At 37.1% G+C, this 25,547-nt stretch overlaps 1 protein-coding gene across 1 annotated transcript in view; it reads left to right on the forward strand.

Moving 5' to 3' along the window:
* The window catches only part of YES1 (YES proto-oncogene 1, Src family tyrosine kinase), a 42,155-nt gene extending 17,920 nt beyond the window's left edge, over positions 1-24,235 (forward strand). The window contains exons 2-12 of the mRNA XM_069853935.1: positions 6,593-6,865; positions 11,178-11,277; positions 12,347-12,445; positions 15,435-15,538; positions 15,734-15,883; positions 17,036-17,191; positions 17,465-17,644; positions 19,900-19,976; positions 20,319-20,472; positions 21,033-21,164; positions 21,943-24,235. Of these exons, the coding sequence (XP_069710036.1) occupies positions 6,601-6,865; positions 11,178-11,277; positions 12,347-12,445; positions 15,435-15,538; positions 15,734-15,883; positions 17,036-17,191; positions 17,465-17,644; positions 19,900-19,976; positions 20,319-20,472; positions 21,033-21,164; positions 21,943-22,151 (1,626 nt within the window). The 5' untranslated portion in view covers positions 6,593-6,600 and the 3' untranslated portion in view covers positions 22,152-24,235. The remainder of the gene's footprint in view (positions 1-6,592; positions 6,866-11,177; positions 11,278-12,346; positions 12,446-15,434; positions 15,539-15,733; positions 15,884-17,035; positions 17,192-17,464; positions 17,645-19,899; positions 19,977-20,318; positions 20,473-21,032; positions 21,165-21,942) is intronic.
* The last annotated feature ends 1,312 nt before the right edge of the window (positions 24,236-25,547 follow it).

Below are 25,547 nucleotides of genomic sequence, written 5' to 3' on the forward strand. Positions count from 1 at the left end.
TCTTCTTGGACATGATTATTCTGTCTTAAACCAGCGGTGTAAAACAACTCAAGTAAAGACATCCTTATATGAGAATGCAAGTTCTGTGCAGATGTTGCGTCAGCATAGCTACAGTAGTTCAAATTCATAAGCTAGGTCATACCTGTAGGGAGGACTTTTCTCTTGTAGTTATGTCTTTTGTCTCCATCTGACTGTGGACTTGTTGAGCTAGGTTGGTGGAGGTTGGAGTAGTCTGTGCTGATCCTGTTTCTCACATCTTCCAAGTCATCTCCTGCTGATTACTCATTTATTTGTTGCCAGGGTCTGTGTCCAGGCCCATGGTGAAGGAATTTGTCCTTGTTAGAGGCAAAGGTCCCTGTTGAAGACAGCTTCCTATACTACATCCTCCTTTACCGTAATTTTAAAGATTTTTGTAATAGGCTTGCTTTTTTCCACCTCTAGTCTGTATGTCCTGACCACTTACTAGTGTAATTGGAAAAGCCACCTTTTCTTGCTATGCAACAGCTGGTCAGAGGAAACCTATGCTATGTTAGATATCTTAGTGTAGGTGAAACTCTGATTATAAATAAGCACAATTCTACGAGTGTGTATTTTGCAGGGCCAGCCACATGTCATCCATGACATGATCACTATCTCCAATATGCTCCTGCAGCCCTTCCCTGTCCTTAAAATGAAAGACCCGCTCTACAGATTCAGCTGTCCACATGCAGAGTAAGTGGATGGAGATGTCCTACGTGTTTGGTCCAGATAAAAGGAAGATGTGAGTGAGAGGGGAAAGCTGAGAGTGCTCACATCTCTTCTGACTTTGTCTCACTGATAATCCTTGATTCCACTTTTTTTTAGTTAGAACTTGTTGCAGTAGTTAATTTTTCTTTCAGCTTTGTAATCTGACATCCAATGGGCCATTACAGTCAGTCAGTAAGGCCTGGTGTAAATATTTCTAGAACAGAAATATTTAATATTTCCAGCAGCTTTCAATTCTGAAGAACAAAAAGTCTAACTAGGAAAGCAGCTTGATACTCATTGCTTTTATTCTCTTTGTACAGAGTCCTCTGCTATCCTTGGGTTGCGAGCTGTAGTTTTATTAGCAAACAAGCTGGGGTTTGTTCTGCTTCTATGAAATCAAAAGCATTACCGCAGTAGCCCCAGAATTTTTCCTTGGATGTGTTTGTATAGTCATGATAAAAGCAGGATTTGGTCTGTAGAAACATTAGGATCAAAACCTTCAGATTACATTAGTCAGTGATAAAAAGGATGTTTCTTTACTTTTAAGTATGTTTTATTGTATGGGCAACCTAAAGCCTAATATGCTGTTTTATAGTTATTTTTCTGTGTAGAACTTCACTAAGATGTGTGGTAAGCATTGAAATGCTGATAACCTAAACCCTTGTTTCTGTGTCTTTTTTTTTTTTTTTATGCTTCTTCCTTTATCTTCACTTTTTGTTCCTTATTAAGTCATTAATTACAAGATCATGTCAGTTGCATTTTAAATGCGTAATGATACAGACTCTCTAAGGTCTCGTTATACTAATGTTATTGCTAATTATAAAACTGAATCCAGTAGAAAATCATTCTTTGAAATGCCGTGGGTTGCTCATGGTAAAATAAGCAAAGTTTACAATTTATGACAGCTCATAGAAGATACATTATATCATGTGATTTAAAATGGCATCATGTTAAAAAAACTGAGTATGCTTTGCCAAGGGTAATTCTTTAGTTTGTTTTCCTTTACAATCATTGCGGGTTGCTTTGTAGACAAGGAGGCCCACCCATATTTTCATACCATAGCAGTGACCTGTGAAAGGTGGACTGAATTAGTTAGCTGTTATAGTATTGGTCAACGGGAGGTTTACCGTCTTTTCTGATTACCTTCATTTCTTTTGGCCTCTGTCACTTCTAAAAAGTGAGGGTTTGATACCACCAGCTGAAACCAGGTGTTTGGTGGATGCTCTGCGTTGTTTGCCTAGTGTACAAAAAGCTGATATATGTTGCATGTCTCCAGTGACGTATGGAGTCAGCCCTATACTTGTTTGAGCAAATAGCTGTCAGCTAATGGATCCATTAGTGAACTTTCTGCAGACTATCCTGCCTTCATCACTGCATGAAATTTTAATAACTTTAAATCATTACTTTAGTTGAAAGTTAAGGGGATCTTTTTCTAAGACATTTGTTTCACGTTTGAGAAGTGAACACATTTATTGATAGAAACTTTTTTTTTTTTTTGCTAACACTTAGCAATTTGTGAACCTCAAATGTAATTCGCTGTGATGTTATGTAGCATGGGAGAGTTGGTTTTTAGTTGAGTCTTTTTGTTTTGTTTTTAGGCAGAAGGATGTTTGCAGTCTTGCTTTTTCCTTCCTTTGACTTGCTTAGTCTTCTAATTTGGCTCTTTCTTCATAATGCAAAGTGACTTAGGTGCTCTTTTTGGCTGTATGAACAATTTCAGTAATCAAAAGGAGTGGAAGAAAGAAATGTAACTCAGAGGAAACTTAATTTTTCTAGTTGTTTGCTTTTTTTTTTCCCCTAGTGAATGGATTTTGTTATCAAACCCATTGCAGCAAGTGAAAAATATGAGGCTCTCCCAGCTTTTGATCCTTGAGGTTTCAGAGGCTAACATCTAGTCCTTGAAATCCTGATGCTGATGGGAGGGAAACAAATACGGTGTTTAGAGACATTTGCAGATCGTTTTGTTTATTTACCTGGATTAAAATTACCTCTTTCAAAGAAAGCTCTAGCATCTTCCTTCATACCAGCAGGAGACCTTTCTTTAAACACTTCCAAGGAGTTTGTGTCCCAAGGAACCAATGAGTAGGTAACTTCTGTAACTATCAACTGGAAAGAGCAAAGACATGTTGGATGAATGAGTGGTTCCCTTATAACACCTACATCTCCAGGCTGGATGGACAAGGCTGCAGATACACTAAGGGAATCATTTGTTGATGTCCCAGGATATGATGGCTCTTCAGGAAAAAACATGTTTGTTTGTTTTGGGGTTTTTTTGGTTGTTTGTTTTTTTTTTTTGACTGGTAGGTCATCATTCAGAAAGGAAGCAGAAAAAAAACCCCAAAGACTCTACTGGCCACACTTTTCAATTGTTGTTGGACAAAGCTTTTCTCTGATCCCAAACTCTGCTATAAAACAGAGCTTGGAAGATAAGAGGAGGCAGCATTGACTTTCTTGATGCTCTCTTGTTTGGCAAAGGGGTTATTAAGTGTCCTCTGTTACTCTCTGAGGTGTTTGTAGCATATTGACTGACAACAAACTTTTGCCCTTTGTATGACTTCACCAAAAAGCCCAAGTCAAATTAGATGTCACTAAAATCTCTTTTGATGACTCCTTCCTGGAGTACTCTCATTCTTCTATTGATTTTTGTGGGCATCCTGCTAACCTTCAGCTGTCCTTCCAGTAATCATTTTAGCTTGTTTCTTCTTAAAAAACTCTAACATAGGATTGTTTTCATCTAGAAAGCAGAACAAGACATCTGTGCTTTTAGTCCATGCCTTTCCTGACAGACCTCCAGCAAGCTGACTCCTAACCCTCCCCCACCAAACACATGGACAACGGGAGAGTATTTGTGTTCAAAAAAAGAACAAGCTGCTGAAGTTACTCAAGTATTTTTCATCAGACTCCAGTCTGGTCTAAAATAATGATTTAACTAATGGGAAGTCAATGGCTTGTGAAAAACTTTGGGCCATCATTTCTTTGATTAGATGGATTTTTACAGAGCAAACAGGAACTTCTTACCTGAATCTATTTCTAAAAGGAGTTCAGTGCTTCAGAAAGAGATCATGAATTTTATGACAGAAATGTATTCCTTAGTGTTTTGTTGCTGGTCAGGCACAGGGTGATTAAAAATAGCTATAAAGTTATTTCAGTTACATTTTTGGTAACAAATGCAGTACCAGCATAATCAAATCCAACATTGCGTGCCAGCTGCTTAGGGATTTTTTTCTTTATTCAGTAATTTATTACAAGACTAAACTGTAATAAGTCATTGGGTTTTTCTTCCTGTAGGGTGGGCAATCATTTTCCCTTCCCTACTACTCACTGTTGGTTTATATCATCTTCCTTCCTCTCATTCCTCTAATTCTGCCTCATAAATGTATGTGCAGTATTTTATAGTAATTTCCACCTATGTTTTTGACTTTTAAAAGCTAAGGAGTTTGCTTCCTTTATGTGGGCCTGCAGTTACAAAAGCAGAGCTTTTAAATTTTTGTCTGCTTATTTCTGAATGTTTTTCTCTTTGAAGTGCTGATGGAATCTGTTGTTAATCTCTTTAACCCCTGCAAGATTACCTTAACAGTGAAGTGGCTTGGGGAGGGGAGAAGCAAGGGAGAGGCCTACTGTTGTCTAGAACAAACTCAGGTCTTCAATAAAGAGTTGGGGGGATTTTTTGATTTGGTGTTTTGTTTGGGTTTTTTTTTACAGCACTCAAGTACACCAATGGTTACTTCTCCTGCTAACCACAGCTTATGTGGGTGAGCCTGTGCAGGCGATAGCACTTATAATTGCTGTATTAACTTAAGTGGTGTGCTGAGCTTTCAAGTTATGCATGATGCTTAACTTCCAGCTAAAGGCAAAGAATCGGTACTATTAGCAACTGCATTTTCACAAAGGCTATTGAACTTGTATTCAGTGCTAGCAAAAATTTTAGTTGCAATTTTTTAAAGCGAATCAAAGAAATGCATCTGAAAGTAAGGCAAGAATTCACGCTAGGCAGCCACGTGCCCCCCCACCCCCCAAGTGGTTCAAATTACAGCATCTGTTTGCTCTGGCAGAGAAATTTAAAAGGATGTGATTTGGTGTATGATTTATATCATGAATTAACAACTTGCTTTTTTACTGTAGATTGTCAGACTTAAGGTATTTAGATGCATTGCATTCTTCATGCATGTATGTGAGTCTTGATCTTTTAACATTAGTGCACAATTGATAAGTTGGTATCTGAAGTAAAAAAAATAAATGTATAAGGTGTGCTTTTGTGTTGATTCAGTGTTGCATGTAAAACTCTTTAGACAAGATTTGTAGCAATGCAGTTATTTGATGCTGTTGCTACTTGTTTCTGCACCAGTAATTGTATTACATTAGAGGGTTGGTGGCTGAAATGACAAGGCAAACATTCTTAATTTTATGAGCAGTAAATTTCATACGGTGTTTTACCAGCTACGGACTTTCTTCTTTCCAAGAACTTGTTCTCACAGTTCTTGAGGCAATTACAGTATCCTTAATACTGTAATGGTTAGTTATACAGAGAGAAGTAGTTTCTCTCAGTGTGACTGTATTAAGGCAGTATTTGATTAGTAGGGCTTACTTTGTTCCATATTTGTGTCTAATAGTTAACAAGATAAGAGAGAATTGAAAAGGAAAAAAATAGGCACAGAATGGAAAGCAGTTTCCTTAATTGTTAGAGCCCTTAAAACTGCTGTAGTTATCAAAAAATGTTTTTAATGCTTTCAGACTGCTGCTGTTTATTTTTTTAGCTGATCCATTAGAGTGCGTGGAGCAGCTGGTTTTTATTTCTATAGAGTTGTCTACTTTTGAAATTAAAGTAGCTTTTAGACTTTTTTTCCCCAAGCATATAGGCATTTTCATGTTGGAGTATTGCTGCATCTACTAGAGAATCCTGTTGTCTTCCTGATTTGTTTCCCAGCTGGAGTAAGCCAGAAAATGCCTGCTATCGGTTGTCACCACCTGATAAATGGCAGGTGGTGACTTCTTAAGATGCAGTCATTTTAATTGTTGGCGATACACAAGTCTCCTCTCTGATTACCTCCATCAGCAGGTAATAGGTGTCCCTGTAGGAAACGGCTTTGGCACAGTCTGCCTGTAGTGACAGCTGGTGGCAATCTTGGGCTGTCAGGGCTATAACTTGTCACCTGTCCAGTGCAGTTTAGTTTCTAAACTACTACAAATGTTGTAATTACTACTCTTTTTTTTTTTTTTTTCCCCAATTCTGGTTAGAATTGGCGCTTGACCCTGTCCTCTGGCTGTGAATATCCCAGGTTTGTTTGCGAGTTGTACTTTGTGGCCTGGTGATAGATGAAAACTGCTCTGCATTTTTAAAGATATTGGTTGTAGTACCACCAGTAGGTCAGGACTTTATTGCACTTAAAAAAGAAAGCAGGAATGCCCCACTTGTTTCCTTCATATGATTGCTTTGGATTTCCTTCTTAAAAATGGATCAGGATTTGTTACCTCTGTTTCTTTTTCCACCCTGCTATAGAAGACTTCAGTGTCTTTTCCTTATCTGTTGCCTGACTCCATCTTCTCTTTCTTTTTTCTTTTTCTTTTTTTATCACTTACAGTCCACCAGAGAACCAGAGTGAAGAATAATCCAAGTGTGCTGTTAGTATGTGTTGTTGTAAGGGAAAATAATGACATCTTCTCTAGACTACGAGTCACTTAAAATTTAATCCAGAACACTTTTTCATCAGAGTTTATAAACTGCACATAGGAGCAATTCCTGGGGGTTGTTTTAGGTTTTTTTTTAACTAGTAATAAATCAGCATTTTTAGTAACTTTTTGGGAATCTTCTTTGTTCGTTACTGAAAGACACAACATAGAGATGAACTTCTTCCTCTCGTTCTCACAGAAGCAACCATGGGGTGCATTAAAAGCAAAGAAGATAAAAGTCCCGCCATGAAATACAGAACTGATAATACTCCAGAACCTGTTATTTCCCACGTCAGCCATTATGGGTCAGACTCCAGCCAAGCAACACAGTCACCGTCGATAAAGGGATCAGCAGTTAATTTTAATAGTCATTCCATGACTCCTTTTGGAGGGCCCTCAGGAATGACGCCCTTTGGAGGAGCATCATCTTCGTTTTCAGCTGTGCCAAGTCCATATCCTAGTACTTTAACAGGTGAGTGTTACATAAAATGGCGCTGCTGTTGTTGTTGTTATGATTATTACTATTATTGCTTGACAGTAATATTTTATTTAAAAAAATACTATGACTCCTTGCCACACAGAATTAAATTGCAAATTTATTTTTTCTGGCCTTTTAGGATTTCTGATTTTCAGTATCTCTATTGCTCAGATAATAATTCAGCCCAAGATGACTAGTGACTGTAGATTGAGGGTTTGGTGTTTTGGTGTTTGGTTTTTGGTGGGTGATTTTAGGATCAGAGCACAGAGAAATTTGAGACCTATTAAAGGAAGTAACTGAAATAGTTGATAGAATTGTGTTAGCAGTTCTAAGCCACATCTACATGGGATATTGGCTTTCAACTTTTGGAATGAGATGCAAACTGAAAAACTTCACGTTCAGGAACTCAACAATTTAAACAGATTTTCAATCTTATTTGAATAGCTGTAAGTTAGTTATATTAATACAATGCTGAATCTGTTAATTTATAAGGCTAAACAGGATACGCAGTATATTCCATGTACTTTACTATATGAACAGTATATGTGAAACAAAAGAGCAGAGTTCTCATTGTCAGAGGTCACATTAAAACTGAAGTTGAAAATGTAAGAATAGAATTTACAAGGCGCAGAGACCTTGGCTGAGGTATAAAGTCTCTGAAGATACAGTAATACGGTTACTTGATGTCATAAACCCACCTTTATATCAAAATCTTAAAACTTTGTTACAAAAGCATTGATTTTGTGCACATGGCTAATTACAGTAGTTATGCTGGATACTTTACTATTTCTTTGAGAGAGAGAGGAAAGCATAATTTATTTGTTTAGAAGCTTTGCACAGGCAGGTCACAAAACAAGGTAAATAATTCCTTATTAATCTATTGATAGTTTTCCCACAAACCTCTCCTGTTAGCACAATCACAGTGATTAAATGTTTGCTGCTTTACAGTGGTATTTAAAGTCTCTTAAACATAAGATATTTGAGATCAATGGAAACCCGCTGTGTCCTTGACATTAAGGAATTCAGGAAACCAGATATGAATTGATAGTGGATGATCACCTCATATTCCCTTTCTTGGAATTCATTAAAAAAAAGCACAATTAAAATTAAAACAAAATTAAAATTAAAATTTCTGCCTCAAAGTGTCTGAGTCAGCTCTGAATCCCCTTTTTGGATGAACATAAGGAGAAATTAAGGACAGCATTTCTTTTTATTCATTAGCTCTACTAAGTAAAGTTAATCACCCTTAAAGAAATCTTCATCTCCTCTAAGAACCTCTGTGTATTTGTTCTTACTAGATCTGTTTTTTAATTTGTTTGGAAATCCCCAGCAGTGCATGTGGGCACTCCTAGGTATTAACAAGACATCAGGGATTTAGTCCCCCACCAAGTGCCACAAATCCTTTGCCTCCAAGTCCAGAAGGGATGTTCTCTTGCCAGTCCCTATTCCCGCTGGTAGTTAAGCATGTTGTATCTTGGATCAGAGTCAACAGGAGAGATCTCATCAAAAGATAGTCTTGAATCTCATCGGTGTGGATTCAGTTATCAGCAGGCAGACTGATTTGGATGAACATCCCCATTGTTTTGTGATCAGGTAAAATGATATTGTATAGTCGTCCTCGTCTTGTAAACCAGCCCATCCACAAGCAAATGCACTTTAAGAAAAAAATAAAAAAAAATGCACCAGCGATTGTTTGCTACATTCAGTACTGATTTTCAGATCAATCGAAATTGGATGTTTTTGTGAATGAACAAGATGACAAACTTCATCTGGCTGTAAGCTTTCTGTATTTGTGATGAGTAAAACACAGAATCATGTTCTGTGGCCCTTTGTTGTGCAAGAGAGGAGAATAGATGAGCTTGTGAAACAGGACATAACTGTCAGTAGTACTTACCCAGTCCATCCATGTTGTCTGACAAAAGGATGATATGGTTGTCATCGTGGCCTGCAGTGAGGCTGAGAAGATTTTAGCCGTCTTTTATTCCTCCAGAGCAGAACAGGAGAAGAAACTGAGTTAGTCACATTGCTCCTGTGTTACACATTCTCAGTCATCAAATACTTGGAATTCATAGAATCAGAACAGATAAATGGACTGCTGTTCTCTTGCCTTCATTAGTGCTCTGTAGTCCTCGTGGTGAATGGGGAAGTAAAGTTGTCTTTCCAAACCAGTCCTAAATTAGATGATGGGAATACTGAACTAATGAAAGTATAACCTGTAAGAGAAATGTTATGAACACAAATAGCTTGAACAGTGAAACTAGATCACCATATAGTGGTTTGGAAAGAGAACAGCTGCAAGAGTCCTCAAAAATTGTTTGAGTGGTATCTTTTCGTTTAAAACATTCTGTGCTGATGCTGTTCTCCTGAAATATATTATTGTTCTTTCCTATGAAATAAATAACACTTGTGAGAATAAAAAGAGCCTTTATGGTAACTGAAGTGTTGATATCAAAACTTTTTGAGGGTTATATAAGCTTTTCCAGTTCTTTAAAAAAAGATTACACAAATATTGATAATTATAGATAATTCTCTTATTGCATAGTTTATATTTGAATCCATTACTTTGACTAGTGCTACAATGTCTAGAAGAATTAATCTTTCTCATTCCCATGTTAGCATCTTTGTAGATTCACAGTTTATTTCAAAGTTCTTGGAATCTTCTAGTTTCCTTATATGCAGTTAAAAACTTCTGTAATACCCTGACTTGAGAGCATTGATTTTCATCATCTGCTGAAGAACTCTGGGGATGGTTTATTTCTGTAACATTTGGTTTCTGTTTGTGTGAATATGGTCTATACCCCCAAAATTTTCTTGCTCTGTGTAGCGGTTTGTGTCATCAAAATAATGTAGTAATGGAGGCAAAAATTGGTAGACCTGTGTTGATTTTTAAGTTAGGCCGGCAAGTGTTAACTTCTAGGGATTTTTCTAATTCACTTTCAGTTCATAAATCACACTTTTTTTAAAAAAAAAGCTCAATTACTCTAACCTCCTATGGGGATTTTTTGTTCTGTTTTTCCTAGAGGAACTGTAAATTCATTTCCAGCTGAGACCTGCTGAGATAATGTAATAACAGGAAGTCTCTAAATCAAATGAAAATATTTAAGTGATTAGGAGCTCTTATCTTAGAAATTATACATTGCAAAAGAATATTAGATGTAGACAATAACTGTTGCATTATGTATTCTTTGTTTCTGATCACTGTCATGTTAACTGTAAGATCTAAAATAAGATGCAACATGTTTCTGTTGGTCTTCCATATATACGCTGCTACATAAACGTGCATGTTAGAGGTGTAATATTATACATTTGAAAGTAAGTTGTTGCTTGGACTATCATTAGGCTTCCTAAATGCCCATTAGACTGTGAAATACCACTTCTAGAGTCTGGATTGCCCATCTGCAGTTTTGCCTTTTAATTTTCTCCTCATTGTGGTACTTCAGTCTTTATTTTTGCTTATAGCTTGTATGTCTCATATGATCTGTTCTTTCTTCCCTCTTTCAGTTTTCTAGATTAGTTCCTTTAAGCATGGAAGTTTTCCTACTGTAAGTACAGGAGCTTCTCTACCATCCATTTCTCACAAGTATCTTGCTTGTGGGAAGTGTTTGACAGTATGCCCTATACAGGATGTGGAAGGACATTCCTTAGGGTTTGTGGAGTGCAGCCACTGGTCCTGTGATATATCTCTGTCCTTGTTCTCTAGACTAATGGACTTGATAGATCATCCTCAGCAAGGGTCTGCTTCACTGACAGGAAGACTTTGTGGAATTAAAAAAAACATTAGTCCTAAAGCACAGAAATGCCTTTGTCCCCAACAGAATACTTTTTATTTCTGATTCAGTTCCTACAGTAGATATTAAATGTTTTCCAGCAAGTTGAGAAAACATCAGTTATTTATAGTGAAGTTCAACAAGAGACTAATTCTGTAAAAATTAGTGGCTGATGTTTCACTGTTGTGGTGGTGTAGATCTTCTAGAATTTTATTTCTTAACAGGGTGCCAGCTTTTTTTACTGCTTATGTGTTGTGCAGGTTTTTGTATATAAGTGCTCTAATTATTAAAGTACTCGCAGTGGTGTATCTAGCTGCTTCTTGTGGTGTGGAAGCCTATTTTTAGCTTGTCTGTTTACAGGCTTTACTCTGTCTTAATAAATGAGGTGATTATTGATCCAGCTTTCAAAATGAGATGCAACCCAGAGTGTTTAGTTGCTTCCAAATCGAAATTCATGTGTTTGTTTCATAGACGCATCCTTAAATCAAGTGTTACAGTGTCACTGCTGTATCATATGGATTTTTTTCCTTCTTCCTAAGGTGGCGTTACTGTATTTGTGGCCTTATACGATTATGAAGCTAGAACTACAGATGACCTTTCATTTAAGAAGGGTGAACGGTTCCAGATAATAAATAACACGTAAGTGTTCTTATTCACAGATTTCACTTGGTTGTTACTGAGAACAAACAGATAACTCAACTGTTCTTGAAATCTGTGTATCCTATTTCAATGACAAGGTTTATTTCTTGAATGTAAGCAATGTTCAACTAGCATGGGATTAAAATATTGACACTGATAAGACAATAACCTTTCAGGCAGAGGTCAGGGTTTGAATGCAGATGTAGAACTGTAGTGTCTGGGACAGTCCTAAGCCTTCTCCTCCTGGGCTGGCTGGATGTCATCCTTCCGCTCCCTGAGCGGAGGCACAGCTACCCACTGTGAGGCAGTAGGGGTGGAAATGCAGGCTGTCCAACCCTGGCCCAGGCAGTATGCCTTGCAGGTGCTCTCTGACAGGTTTCTATGCCTGACGGGGAGGTGGGAGCAGCTGGCAGCACTGCACTGCAAATGCCAGGGGCAAGCACCCTGGCTGTAGGCACGGAATTATGGCTGTGGAAGTAATCTAGCTAGCCTCTACAGCAAATCCACACTCGGGTATCTTAGAAGTAGTTTGATAGTCTAGTTTAATTGCAGTAGCATTACAGTATTATGGCCCGATTTCTAGAAGGCTAGTGGAAAGGAAATAATTTGTTTGCCATGGAGATGTGTTTACACACAGCTTCTGGCTGTGCTTTAATTCATACATGTACCAATTTTCATTCATTCAGTTCTCCAATAGTGTCACTCATTATCAGCATACAGGCAGAATAATCTGGGAGAGGCAGATGAAGACTAGAGAACTGGGAGGCTTATCCTATCCATCTCTGCCATAAAACATTTTGTTCCAGGTTTGCATTTTGAATGTATAGATAAAATCTTTTTACATTAAAAGTAAAGCAAACCAATGTTTAAAATATAGAATTCCACCAAGAAGCACTTGTTTTGCTTAAAACAAAAAGAAAAATACATTTAGGTGCAGTGCAAGCTATTTTCAATGCCTTTAATTAAAATAATGTTACCTAAATTTGACCTGCCTTTCATATGTGGGGTTGTTACAGGCTAGAGAATCATGTATTGTTTATATGTGGAAGTAACTGATGTTGTGTTGCAGGGAAGGAGACTGGTGGGAAGCAAGATCCATTGCTACGGGAAAAACAGGCTACATCCCCAGCAATTATGTAGCTCCTGCAGACTCCATTCAGGCAGAAGAGTAAGACATTGTATCCTGTCAATCTGGTTTTTATCCATTCTACACTTTGTGTCCCCTGGTGATACTATTTCTTTAATTCAGTGTCTGTAACATTAAAGGGTAAAGTAGGATAATACTAAAAATTAGAGAACAGCAATATATTTGGATGATGTCAGAGGGTATAAATACTAGTAAGTGTGAGGTGAACATTCGCGAAAATATTTTGTGCCTGCTTGCTATATGTACAGCTGAAGGAAAAATGATGGGAGAATGCAATGATGAAGGTAAGAATTGGGGGATGAACATTTCCTGTAAAACAAAAACGGTTATTTTTTAGTTAAGAGTTCACACAGCATCAGCTCTAGGTTTTTGTCCTTATTTTGCCAGACCTTAATTCAAGGTCAGCTATATCCTTGGTAGCAGCTAATTTTACAATCTAAAAAAACAGTTGTGTGAAAAGTTATTGCTAATCTTTTGATTTATAACAGGTTTTTTTGGTGACAGAGTTTTTAGTCACACTAAGAACTACTATGAATTGGGAAAATTGTGTTGTTTTGGGTACCAGTACTTCCTACAAAGATCTCAGAGCACTTACAGAATCACATGAAGTTATGGTAGTAACTGTGTGTTAAGATAGTTTCAGGTTATATCTCTTTCAAGGTATTAGTTATATTTGTTGTACTAGAAATACAAACCTCTACAGCTCTTGCTTTAGTATACAGGCATGGTACTGCCAATAAGCAATTCCCTGATGCGTGAGCTGTGCTTTTCTGTGTTTGCTACTGCACTTCTGGGGAAAGTACCCAGAAGACTTCAGCTTGTTGCTGCTCTTCTCACCTGGCTCTTACTGAAAAGTGATTGAATCAAAGACATGCTGTTATTTTATGTGCTTGAGTTTCAGCTGCTTTTAACATTTTTGTCTTCAGATTTTTTGAAAAAAGTTGAGGTTTTTTTTTTAACCTGTGCAATAGAAGTGTACTGTCATTACAGCAGCAGAGGTGGTATAATGAAAACGATGGCCCTTTGCAAACTAAGAATGCAGTACTTCTGAAAAGAAAGTAGTGCTCCTAAAGACTGGCAAACAGGGTGGTGGGATTTGTCGTAGGTTTATGTGATGATTGGAGGTGAGAGTGAGGGTTGATGAGTGAGGAAGCTTTTTTAAACTGACTATTTAAAAAAAAATAAGTGCTAATCTTCTTAAATATTACCACAGCATTTGGAATAGAGTACATTTGCTTTAGACTTCATTTGTTAGTCCTGGGCTTTGATAGCATTTATAGATTTTGTATTGTGATTGCAGTTAGAGTTACAATTTCAAAAGCAATACACAAACCTAGGTTGCTAAGATTTTCTTTAAGTGGTCTTTCCAAGCCTGAAGGTATTTATATCACAAACTCCTTATGGTGCGATACATATTATCAGTGTGCCTTTTCAGTGATGCCATGATATAAACGTTTACTGCTCATGAAAAGAACAAGTAAACCTTACTGTTGTTTTATAGGTAATGAAATAAAATAGCACTTTACAACGTAGTTTGTAAATTGTTGTAGTAGGCTGGAGAAGAGGCAATTTCATGTCAAGCAATTAACTAGCGTTCAAGTCTGCTTCAATAAGATTATAGGTTGTGTCCAAATTGTCTCAAGTATATGTACTCTCATATCCAACTCTAACTTTGCACATCTGCTTAAACAGTCAAACTGCAAATAAAAAGTAAGAATAAGTTTCAAATTCCCAACTGATTGTATAGGCCATTCTGTTTACAGGCAACAAAATGATGATCCCTCCTTACCTGTGTTTAGTTTTTGGGGTTTTTTTGCTCGCAAAATGTTGCACCCACAAAACCATTTTTTGTAGCAGTTTCCAATTCTACTTTTCTTCTCCCAACATTCTGAAGACAGATTTACTTGATGTTGTGATGGTTCCAAATGAAAATATTTGAAACTTAGACTCTGCATCAGTCTTTGGCTTCTGGGGCACACTATCAAAATGAAATGTAGTTATAAGTGTTATTCCAAAGTCTGGGGATTCATTAAGAGGCAGACCTTAAAAATATCACTGGCTCAGGACAGAGCTCTGTGCAGGCTGTTCATCAGGATAATCAGACTTTAGGAGCATAGAAGATGACATTCCTTTTGTGAAAGAACTTAAGGCAAAGAAGAAATGCAGGTGTTATAAAACATGTGTACTTTTTGGTATCAGAATGATGCAACAAAGATACTCATAGAGAAGTAAACGATACTTACTACAGAGTTGTTTCTCAATGATCAGTAGAAAGTGCTCCCTCTACTGCCTCCTGTCCTTCTCCACCTCAGTAGAAGTTGAAACAGGGGGAAGATTCCAGTTGGATGTAATAAACAACCCTTTTATCCTAAGAACAGCCAGGCAGAGACATAGATTACCCAGGTTGGCTGTGCAGGGTCTATCCTTCAAGGTGTTCAAGGCTGGAGTGGACAACAACCTCAGTACACAGATCTGATCTCACAGATGACCCTGCTTGTAGCAGCAGGCTGGACCAGAGACCTCCCAAGGGTCCCTTCCAACCCAAATGAACCTGTGACCCAAGGATATTTATGCACACCCTCTCTGCGTTAAATGTAGTTTTCTAACATGTAGTCAAAATTTGTTAGAGAATGTAGTTTCAGCTCCTGCCATGTTTTGTGTGTTAAGTGTGTAATCTGATTCAGCTCAACCTGTGAACTTCTTAAAAAGAAAAAAGCTATTACTTTCAGTGTTAAGTACGGCTGATGTCCATTGTTAAGCCATCAGAAATACACAGTATTTGCAGATAGAGGCCCCTCTCTATTGTTTGTAAAATACATGTAATTTAGTCATATAGATATAGGGAATTTTAATCATTTGATTATATGGGTGTCATTACTTCTGTTGATCTGTAACTGTTTTAGGATAGTAGTAGTCCAGAAAATGCTTAAGATTTCTAAGTCTTCTATTTATGTAATTAAAAAAGCATAGGAAGCTTTTACTTATGCCTATATCCTTGAACATTTTCTAGGTGGTATTTTGGTAAGATGGGAAGGAAGGATGCGGAAAGGCTGCTTTTAAATCCTGGGAACCAGCGTGGTATTTTCTTAGTAAGAGAGAGCGAAACCACTAAAGGTATGTGTATTTATGTATATCTCTTCTCCGCCATCTCACAGCCCCACTCCCGAGGTGGACATAATAACTGTTCTTATGTCTATCGCATTATATGTATGCATGTGCCTACATGTATGTGTAAAATGACAATAGGGGAGATATGTTAAATATGTTTTTAAATTTTGGATAAAGAAACAAGTATGGCTTGTTTCCTAGGTGCTTACTCCCTTTCCATACGTGACTGGGATGAGGTCAGAGGTGATAATGTGAAACACTACAAAATCAGAAAACTTGACAACGGTGGATACTATATCACAACCAGAGCACAATTTGAATCTCTACAGAAGTTAGTGAAACACTACAGAGGTGAGCTCAAATTCTAGTGTCCCAATGCTACCTTGTGACTATAATGAGGAAGAAAAATTGTGCATGTAGATTTTCCAGTCCTGTTCAATATCTTTATCAATGACCTGGATGAAGGCATTGAGTGCAGCCTTAGCAAGTTTGCAGATGACACTAAGCTGGGAGGAAATATTGATCTGCTTGAGGGTAGGGAGGCTCTGCAAAGGGATCTTAACAGGCTGGACCACTGGGCTGAGACCAATGGCATGAGGTTTAACAAGGCCAAATGCCGGGTCCTGCACTTGGGGCACAACAACCCTGTGCAGTGCTACAGACTAGGAGAAGTCTGTCTAGAAAGCTGCCTGGAGGAGAAGGACCTGGGGGTGTTGGTTGACAGCCGACTGAACATGAGCCAGCAGTGTGCCCAGGTGGCCAAGAAGGCCAATGGCATCTCGGCTTGTATCGGAAGCAGTGTGACCAGCAGGTCCAGGGAGGTAATTCTGCCCCTCTACTCGGCACTGGTGAGACCGCTCCTTGAATCCTGTGTTCAGTTCTGGGCCCCTCACCACAAGAAGGATGTTGAGGCTCTGGAACATGTCCAAAGAGTACTGACGAAGCTGGTGAAGGGGCTGGAGAACAGGCCTTATGAGGAATGGCTGAGAGAGCTGGGATTGTTTAGCCTGGAGAAGAGGAGGCTGAGGGGTGACCTAATTCTCTCTACAATGGCCTGAAAGGAGGTTGTAGAGAGGAGGGAGCTGGCCTCTTCTCCCAAGTGACAGGAGACAGGACAAGGGGGAATGGCCTCAAGCTGCGCCAGGGGAGGTTCAGATTAGATATCAGAAAGAAATTTTTCACATAAAGGGTTATCAGGCACTGGAACAGGCAGCTTAGGGAGGTGGCTGAGTCACCACCCCTGGAGGTATTTAAAAGACAAGTAGACAAGGTGCTCAGGAACATGGTTGAGTGGCAGATAGGAATGGTTGGACTCGATGATCCAAGAGGTCTTTTCCAACCTGGTGATTTTGTGATTCTATTCTTAAAATACACAATTATAAAATTTCTTTTTTATTTTGACAAAGAGTAAGTGGACTAATTCTTTTTGTTAGCATTAGGATTTTACTTTTTTTACAGTCTTAGCCCTGCTTACCTAGAAAGTTTATTTTTTCCATTTTGCAGAACATGCTGACGGGCTGTGTCATAAGCTAACAACTGTATGTCCCACTGTGAAACCACAAACACAAGGACTAGCAAAAGATGCCTGGGAAATTCCTAGAGAATCTTTGAGGCTGGAAGTTAAATTGGGCCAAGGATGTTTTGGCGAAGTATGGATGGGTAAGAACTTAATGTGACACCTTTCAGTTGTTCATGTGAATGTTTTTTAGTAGTATCTTAAGTAAATCAGTATTGCAGTCTGAAAATATAATCTGATAAAGAATTGAAGAGAAAAAGTACCAATTACAATCAGTCCCATAAAGGTAAAAGTAATATTCAATATCACTGTCATTTATAGTTATACTGTTGGATTACACAACAGAAGCAAACAGCTTCAGCAGAAAATCTGTCTCAGTATTATAGAGGTAAATAATATCCAATTTGTTTATCTAGGAACATGGAATGGAACCACAAAAGTAGCAATCAAGACACTAAAACCTGGTACTATGATGCCAGAAGCTTTCCTGCAGGAGGCTCAGATCATGAAGAAACTACGACATGACAAGCTTGTTCCACTATATGCCGTTGTTTCTGAGGAACCAATCTACATTGTCACTGAATTCATGACAAAAGGTGCGTGGCAGAATTGTTTGAAGATAGTTTAAGAGATTACTTAAGAACCCAGCAACGAATTAAATGTTTAATTAATGTTCGGTTTAAGCTGACTAGAGTAAAAGTGATAATTTTGATTAAATTAAAATGAGCAACTCCTGACCTACTTGAAGCAGTTCTGATTTAGATTGTGGGTGGAGGCATGAATTTTTTTGCACATCTGTGTCACCCTCGCTAATCTTCCAAGTACAGGATTGGAGTTTTTTTTCTGCTCATTTTTTAGTTTGTACTGCTAGTTACATTTAAATCGGATATTATAGCTGGGAATAGTAGTCTGAGAATATGTCTGCCTCTACGCAGATCATGTTCAGAATGATAGAATCAGTTTGGTTGGATTGTTTTAGCTTTTCATTTCCAGTAATGTAATAGTAAATTTTTAAAAAGGTTGAGGACTTTTGTTCAGATTCCTTCCTTTATCTTCTTGTTTTCATTCTTTCATCTTTTTTTCCATTGCACTATACCATTTCTCCCTCCCCCTGTTGCTAAAACAGAGATTTAGGGATTTATCCTGAATGTAGAAATTAATATCGTAAGCCTATTAGTGTTAAGAAGCAGCAAATTTTCAAGTTAGTTATTGTAGTTTTACACAACACAGACTTCTCTTCACCTCACAGAGAAATTTTGCTATCCTGGTAAGAAACAAAAACAATGCTAAAGTCTGGGAGAGTAGCTATTTGTGTTCAGGACTTTGCCACAAATACATGGGGTTTGGATTTTTTTCCTATTTGGACGCTTTCAAGTGTTGTGTAAGCTTTAAAAGCTGGAAGAACAGAAAACATAAGAAGTTCCTTCTGTGTTATTGTGGTTCCTAAGTAATATTAGGAAGGCTTTCTGTCAGATCTTAAACCTGCCATGCAAAGTCAGTTTTCATTGTTCTGAAATCAGGTTTTGGCAGGACAATCGGGATAACAAAATGCTTTATAGCATTTTACCAAAGAAAAAGTAAAGGTTAAAACCAGAACTGGGATGTTACCTTGCAAAAGCAGAAGTAAAGAAAGTAGTTGCATGTTCGTATTAAGTTATAGATTAAAAATGTCATCAGAAGCCTTTGTTTTCGTTTTAAAAACTCACATTTTACCAAAAACCATAAAACCACTTCGGTGGCTCATACTTGAAAATTAGTAGAGCAATTTTATTTTTTCATTTTCCATTGTCTTTTCGCAAGGAAAAGAGGTGGGTAATAACTGCACAGTACCCAGGTTTTTTTCCAATGTGGGCCAGTTACTAGAGGTCAGTATGAGATCTTTGCTGCTCACGGTCCTTTGAGCTCATGAACTAAGATGGGAAAAAGTCTGTGGAAACACACAGAGCAAACAGCAGCAGTGTGGATCTGGCCTGTCACACTTCTACCTTCAGTGCAAAGTACAGCTGCTGACCAAAACAACATTGGAGGTATCTAATTCATGGCTGCAGCCATAAATCCACTGCAAGATGTGGATTTCAGTTCAGTGGGTTTTTCCCCCACCATTTTGTCATTGTAATTTTGGCTGTGATGAGACTGATTTAGTTATCAGTCTTCACCGGTTTCTTTTAAGAAAGACATCACGTTCATAACACCTGTAGGGAAAGCTGTTATTTCAAAGACAGAATTTTACCATGTGTATAAACATCACAGTCTGGAACTGATTTCAATACTAGTCAAATTGTAATATTCTGGGCACAACTGCCTTATGTAAATGGGCAAAGATAATATATCATAAAGAATGGAAGATACTTTTGTTTTCCCTTATGCAGAAGAGAAAGCAACAAAAATAAAAGCAACAATTTCGGAGTAATTTATCTAGTATTTGATTGAAGCTGGCAGAAAAATTTAATAATGGGCAGGAGTTTTTTTGTTCTTTAATTATAAAATTCACTGTGGAAAAAAGTCTGACTAGGAAGGCCATTGATGGGAGAAATACTGGGAAAAATCCTCATGTATTGCCAAATAATCAAGAGGGCAGTCTGTTTTATTAGTGTTCAGTTATTTGAATTTTCAAAAGCGATTCCAAAGTACTTGGACAAAACTGTTTATCAGGGCAGAGTCACCTACAGGCATAGTCATTAAGTTATGTATTGTTAAATGTCAGTGTTTCAAACAGATTTTGGGAGGTGAATGTGTGAATATTTGTGTGTAGGAAAAAAAAAAAAATTTCGTTCATGTTTTTAGGTCAAATTAATGTTTTGGGTTTTTTGTCCCTTTCACCACCCTTCCCCAAATGTGTCATCTTTTACAGGCAGCTTGCTAGACTTCCTTAAAGAAGGAGAAGGGAAATACTTAAAACTCCCACAATTGGTCGACATGGCTGCTCAGGTACATTGTATAAACCAAGAAAACTTATTTTGTGCTTAGAGAAGAGATTTAAAACTAAATCAGATATTAACTAAATGTAAATATTGAATGTTCAGGCTATTGTAAGATGTTCTGTCTTACATATTCTGTTGTAAGGTTGTAATTTATTGAATAGTAACAGTCTAGTTCCCAATTAGCAGATACTGTATAGCCAGACAGACTCTTAATTAGTGCTGTCACAAGCTCTTGCTATGCTATACTTGCACAATGAGAACAAAGCTAAAATAAAGGGGTGCAGCTTAATGCTTGGGAGAAATGTATATAGCCATGAAAAATAATCTTTAATAAAACTTTATTTTTAAGATTGCTGATGGCATGGCTTACATTGAAAGAATGAACTACATCCACAGGGATCTCCGGGCAGCTAACATTCTTGTAGGAGACAATCTTGTGTGTAAAATAGCAGACTTTGGTTTAGCAAGGTTAATAGAAGATAATGAATACACTGCAAGACAAGGTAAGACCAATTTATTTGCTGAATAAATAAGACCATTTACCTTCAAATTACTTAGAACTATTACATTTAGCAGAATGTGTCTGTGTATTCTGTCTGCATGAATAAAGATTATGCATATAAGTGTTCTTTCACAGCTATGTTTAGGTGGCCCACTCGCCTAAGTGCAATTTTAGTAAATTTTTAAGTGCTCAAAGTTATCTGGCAGTTGCCTTATGTTTTAAAACATAATTTCTTATTGGGTAGAACTTGCTACAGTTTGAAGAGAGCTGAGATTCCAGTGAGGTTGCTTATCAGATTCTGAAGATATCTCACTTTTTGAAATATATTAATTTAAGAATCCCAGATGTCTTTTTTACTTCTAGAAATCGCAGCCAGTAGTTGCTGACCTAGTTTGAAACTGGTTTCCAGTTGGGAAATATTAAAATACTAAACAACCTCGATTTTGTAAACAAAACAAAATGTGAAAATATTCAAGTGCAGTATTCTTTTTAAATTATTTTTAAGTGTAAACAAATCGTGCATAAGCAAGGGAAAAGTATGTTTCTTTCCAATGTTTGTAGGAGCTAAATTTCCAATTAAATGGACTGCTCCAGAAGCAGCATTATATGGTCGGTTTACAATCAAGTCGGATGTGTGGTCATTTGGAATTTTACTGACAGAGCTGGTAACGAAGGGGAGAGTACCATATCCAGGTAAGAGGAAAATTGAGTAGATTTTTCTTTCTTCTGTTCTGTGCTTCTGAAGTTACCTTTTGTACTTTTTGCCTTCATTCAGAGCCCACACTTAGGCGGAGACAAAGACGTAGCCATGCTTCACTGGTTCCTTTGGTCACAAAGCTACTTTGTTTTATTTATAGATTAATTATTATGTCTTTTTTAAAGTATTTTAAGATAATAGCATTTGTAAATGTGATTAATAGTTCACATTGGATTAGTGAGTATCCTAATGTTTTCATATCTGTCTGTTCCTGAAATTTCTACTTCTGACATTTTCCTAGGCTACGGTGAGCATTGTTAGAGTGAACCTGCCTGACCAGTTTTTGAAACTAAACATATGTAACGCATTTTGTCAGATATTTTGCTGTGACTGGAATTTGTAAGGCAGTTCTGTTGGGTATGAAATCCCATTTTCTTGCCCTGATTTCAAATTAAGTGATCCTTAAATAGATCCTGAGGCAGGCAGAATGTTTTTGTGCTTGATTCTGCTTTTTAAAAGGACAGACCCAAGGCACTGGGAAAGCATGCAAATAGAAGAAGGACCAAGTACTGAGAAATTACCAGTGTAATGAAATAATTTGCAGAAAATGTATGTAAGACAAAATGTAAAAAATTAATTTATTATAAAATGCGCCTATTAAAGGTTCTGTAATGTGGTAGATGCTTGTGCATTGTGGCTGGAGAGACACCAGAAAAGCTTTGGGAAACTGTCTTTTGCATAATGTAATTCAGAGCTAACATGCTTTCTTTTTAGGGATGGTGAATCGAGAAGTTCTGGAACAAGTGGAACGTGGATATAGGATGCCTTGCCCACAAGGCTGCCCAGAGTCTCTCCATGAGTTAATGAAACTGTGTTGGAAGAAGGAACCTGATGAGAGACCAACGTTTGAATATATACAGTCTTTCTTGGAGGACTACTTTACTGCTACAGAACCACAGTACCAGCCTGGAGACAATTTATAAGCCAACAGTCTATATAACATGCACAAATCTGCCAAATATAAAAGACTTGCAAAGAATTCCTGACATCTATAAGGAATCAAAGGAAAGAAAATCTTCGCTACTTTGCATGCTCTTAATGGCAAACTGGAATTTCATAATGCAGTTGCACAAAACCACTTTTAAAGTGTTATAATCTAATTTACCAATGACATGTTTTTATTTTTTTCTTCTTTCTCAACTTATTTTCAGGGTCCAAAGGAAGCTTACTGAAAATATGTGGTACAAAAAGGAGTGGTGGTGTGAACAATAGCAGAAAAAACAATGTTTCAAATCCTTTATTTCCTCAACATTTGATAATCATTGTACTAAAGAGGGAATTGTCTGGAATTAAGGTGATCTTGGGGTAAGATATTTTTAAAGCAGAACAACTTTGTGGGACCAAGCAATTCTATTCCAGTTCTGTAAAACTCCCTGTGTTCAAAATTACATGTGTGTGCCCTCCACTTGCCCCTCAGAAGAGATGGTACAACTGTATTTGATAGTCTTGATCTTTAAGCATCCTCTTGCATCGACTTAATTAGGGTAGGCAGGTTAAAAGATAAGTTGGAGCAGTGAATGACAAACTTGATCTAAATGGTAGACCTCAATAATGAAATTAGAGAGCATAATGCACTGTGTTAATACTTGTATTAATATAACTGGAAAGTAGCATGAGAGATTTTTCTTTTTTCTTTCTGCATAAGTAATTACGAATAATGAAAGTAACTAGAAAATGAGGTAATATTTTATAAAATTGTATTGATAAGGTATGATGATATTTGAACTTGAAGCTATGTAATACAATCAGTGGGGGAAAGCGTTTAATCTTTTAAGCTCTAATCCAACAGCGAGCTTCTGTACAGGAAGATTACCTGAACAAAGCTCACCAGGAAAGCAAGACTGAAGCTGGTAAATACCTGCTTTTTAGTCCTTTTTCAGAGACAGGTTGAGACTGTTGTATGTGGCTTATGTATGTTAACAAGGGTGGGTGCCACAAGTGCTAGCTGTCACTAGTTCAGGGATATGATTGCACTTTTGCTTTTCTTGACTATTGAGACACACACAGTTGCTCTTCCGACTTCTGCCCTTCCTACAGAATTATTTAACTAAAAAATAAACAAAAGAAAATGTGAAAGTTTAAAAACTAAAGGGATAAAATATATTTACTATCCTCCGAATACAGTGACATTGAAATATGCTGGTTTTCAGCCCAGTTGACACTACATCTAGATTTATTTTCTTTGGCTACTGACATATCAAGCAATAACATCGTGTCTTTTACTCAACAGTTTGCATGAGGTTCTTGAATTTCTGATCAAGCTTATATACTTTAATTTTGAAACACTAAACTCTTACTTAGCTACCAGGCTGGAATTCATATTATCATTGTAAAGCTATCCAACAAATGAATTTCAGATGAGCTGGTAATATAGTTCTGGTACTAAACCTTACTTTCTTCATGGGTTTACACTACATTGAATGCAACTACCCAACAGGGGTAACTTTGTAAGAACAGTGCCATCATTTTTCATTTTCCCACATCATCTAGACATCTATGGTTATCAAATTTTAAAAGGGCTTTATGTAAGAAAAACAAAAATAAAACAAAAAAAACACACTCAAAAAAACCCAAAAAATACAATGAAATTTTAATTTTTCTAAATATTTTAAAATTAATAACACAATCATATGAGTTTATGTATTAATACAACTATAACAAAAAAATGCCAAAAATTACACTGGCATTGTTTGGATTTTTAATTATTGAATGGGACAGTTCATTGTAATAACACTTGTATAGTAAAGGAATAAAACACTAACTTAATGAACGTGCTCATTGTAAATGGTTGTGTATTATAAGACTTCTCCAAAAGAGTTTGTATGTTTATGGAAATTTGTTTCACCTGAAGACCTTGATGCGTTTCCTACCCTAACAGAGTTTAAAATTCACATTCACACTTTTTATATAAATAGTAATAAGTTTAATTATGTAACTAAGTATTTTTATAAAGTATGGCATTGTTGAACTGTTTTGCAGAATTGGTTCAAAATAAATTTCTCCTTGATTGCATCTGCTTATTTGAGGGGGGGGGGGCTGGGAGAGGAAGGTGGGAGGGGGGCAAAAACAGAGTAGCCTTCATGTTGAGGAGAAAAGGAGGGGAATAAAACCTTCATGACTTTTGGGTGTATTTTTATGTTCTGAAAACTATTTTAGTGTACTTTAATACAAGATGCTGAGTTCATGGTGCATTATCACTGTGAATCAGGAGACGTTTTCTAGAGCAGTTCAGAAGTCCTTGGCAGGAATGGGCTAGAAAAATTCTGATTGGACTTAAAACTAACCCCTGAGATAGAGAGACAGACTTCGGATTCTTGTGAGAGCAAGTCCATTGTAGACTCTCAGCTGGTGGTCACTGCCATGCTATAGAGAACACATTTCCATTCTCTTACTTTATCTGGTATTAGCATGAACTGTTGACTTCTGAGCGATTTTTCAAGGACTTTTATACGTTTGTTCTTGTGATAGCTCATGGTTTATCTCAACTTTATTGAATGTCACCAGTCTCAGTGACCAGTACAACTCAAACCACAAATCCTGATGTGTATACACAGTGCCACTGTAGATTAAGGAGCCGATAGTGTTTGAGTTGCAGTGATAACTAATACCGCATTGAAACCATTCTTCTTGCAGAGCCTACAAACTGCAGTTTACTGTATTTTTAGTGTTTCCTGTAGTGTAATTGATGTTTTACTATTTTTATTTACAACAATCTTGTAATTTCTGGTAATCTGTACTCTCCCCATTGTCCATCAGAACTTTTTGATACCTGTTCTGCATGCTAGGCCTGCAGATTGTTTCTGTCATGTATTGTTTCAAGCTGTAGTACTTTAAGAATATTTTCATAACTACTTTTGAGTAAACTTGCTAACAGAAAAATGTGTGTGATACTACTATTTAGAGAAAATACATCCCTACTGTAGCATAAAGCGTTATGAAAAGAACCTTCTGTGTTCTTATCCTTGCAACCACTGAACTGTAATTTCACAGGGCTTGTGAGTAGCTCTTCCCACTGAAAAGTAGCCTTGGAAAGATGATGTCTTTTCTTAAAAAAAGAAGTCTCCTAGAATTTGATGGGTAGAAACAAGCTGAAATGTGATCTTACCCATAGTCATTTATAGTACTGTTTATTCTAAAACATGTTATCTACCGCTAGAATGAGTATAAATTAATATAAATGACTAAACTCAATGAGAGCCCACTTCTGTTATTTATCTTGGTCTGATCAAGCCAATAAACTTGTCAGTTTTTAAGTTTTCTGTGAAGATTGTGTAGGTATTTCTGTTTGTGGCAGCTTCCCCCAACCCACAAGGCTTTGC

This window comes from Phaenicophaeus curvirostris, chromosome 3 (assembly GCF_032191515.1).
Source record: "Phaenicophaeus curvirostris isolate KB17595 chromosome 3, BPBGC_Pcur_1.0, whole genome shotgun sequence".
NCBI classification, from domain to species: Eukaryota; Metazoa; Chordata; class Aves; order Cuculiformes; family Cuculidae; genus Phaenicophaeus; species Phaenicophaeus curvirostris.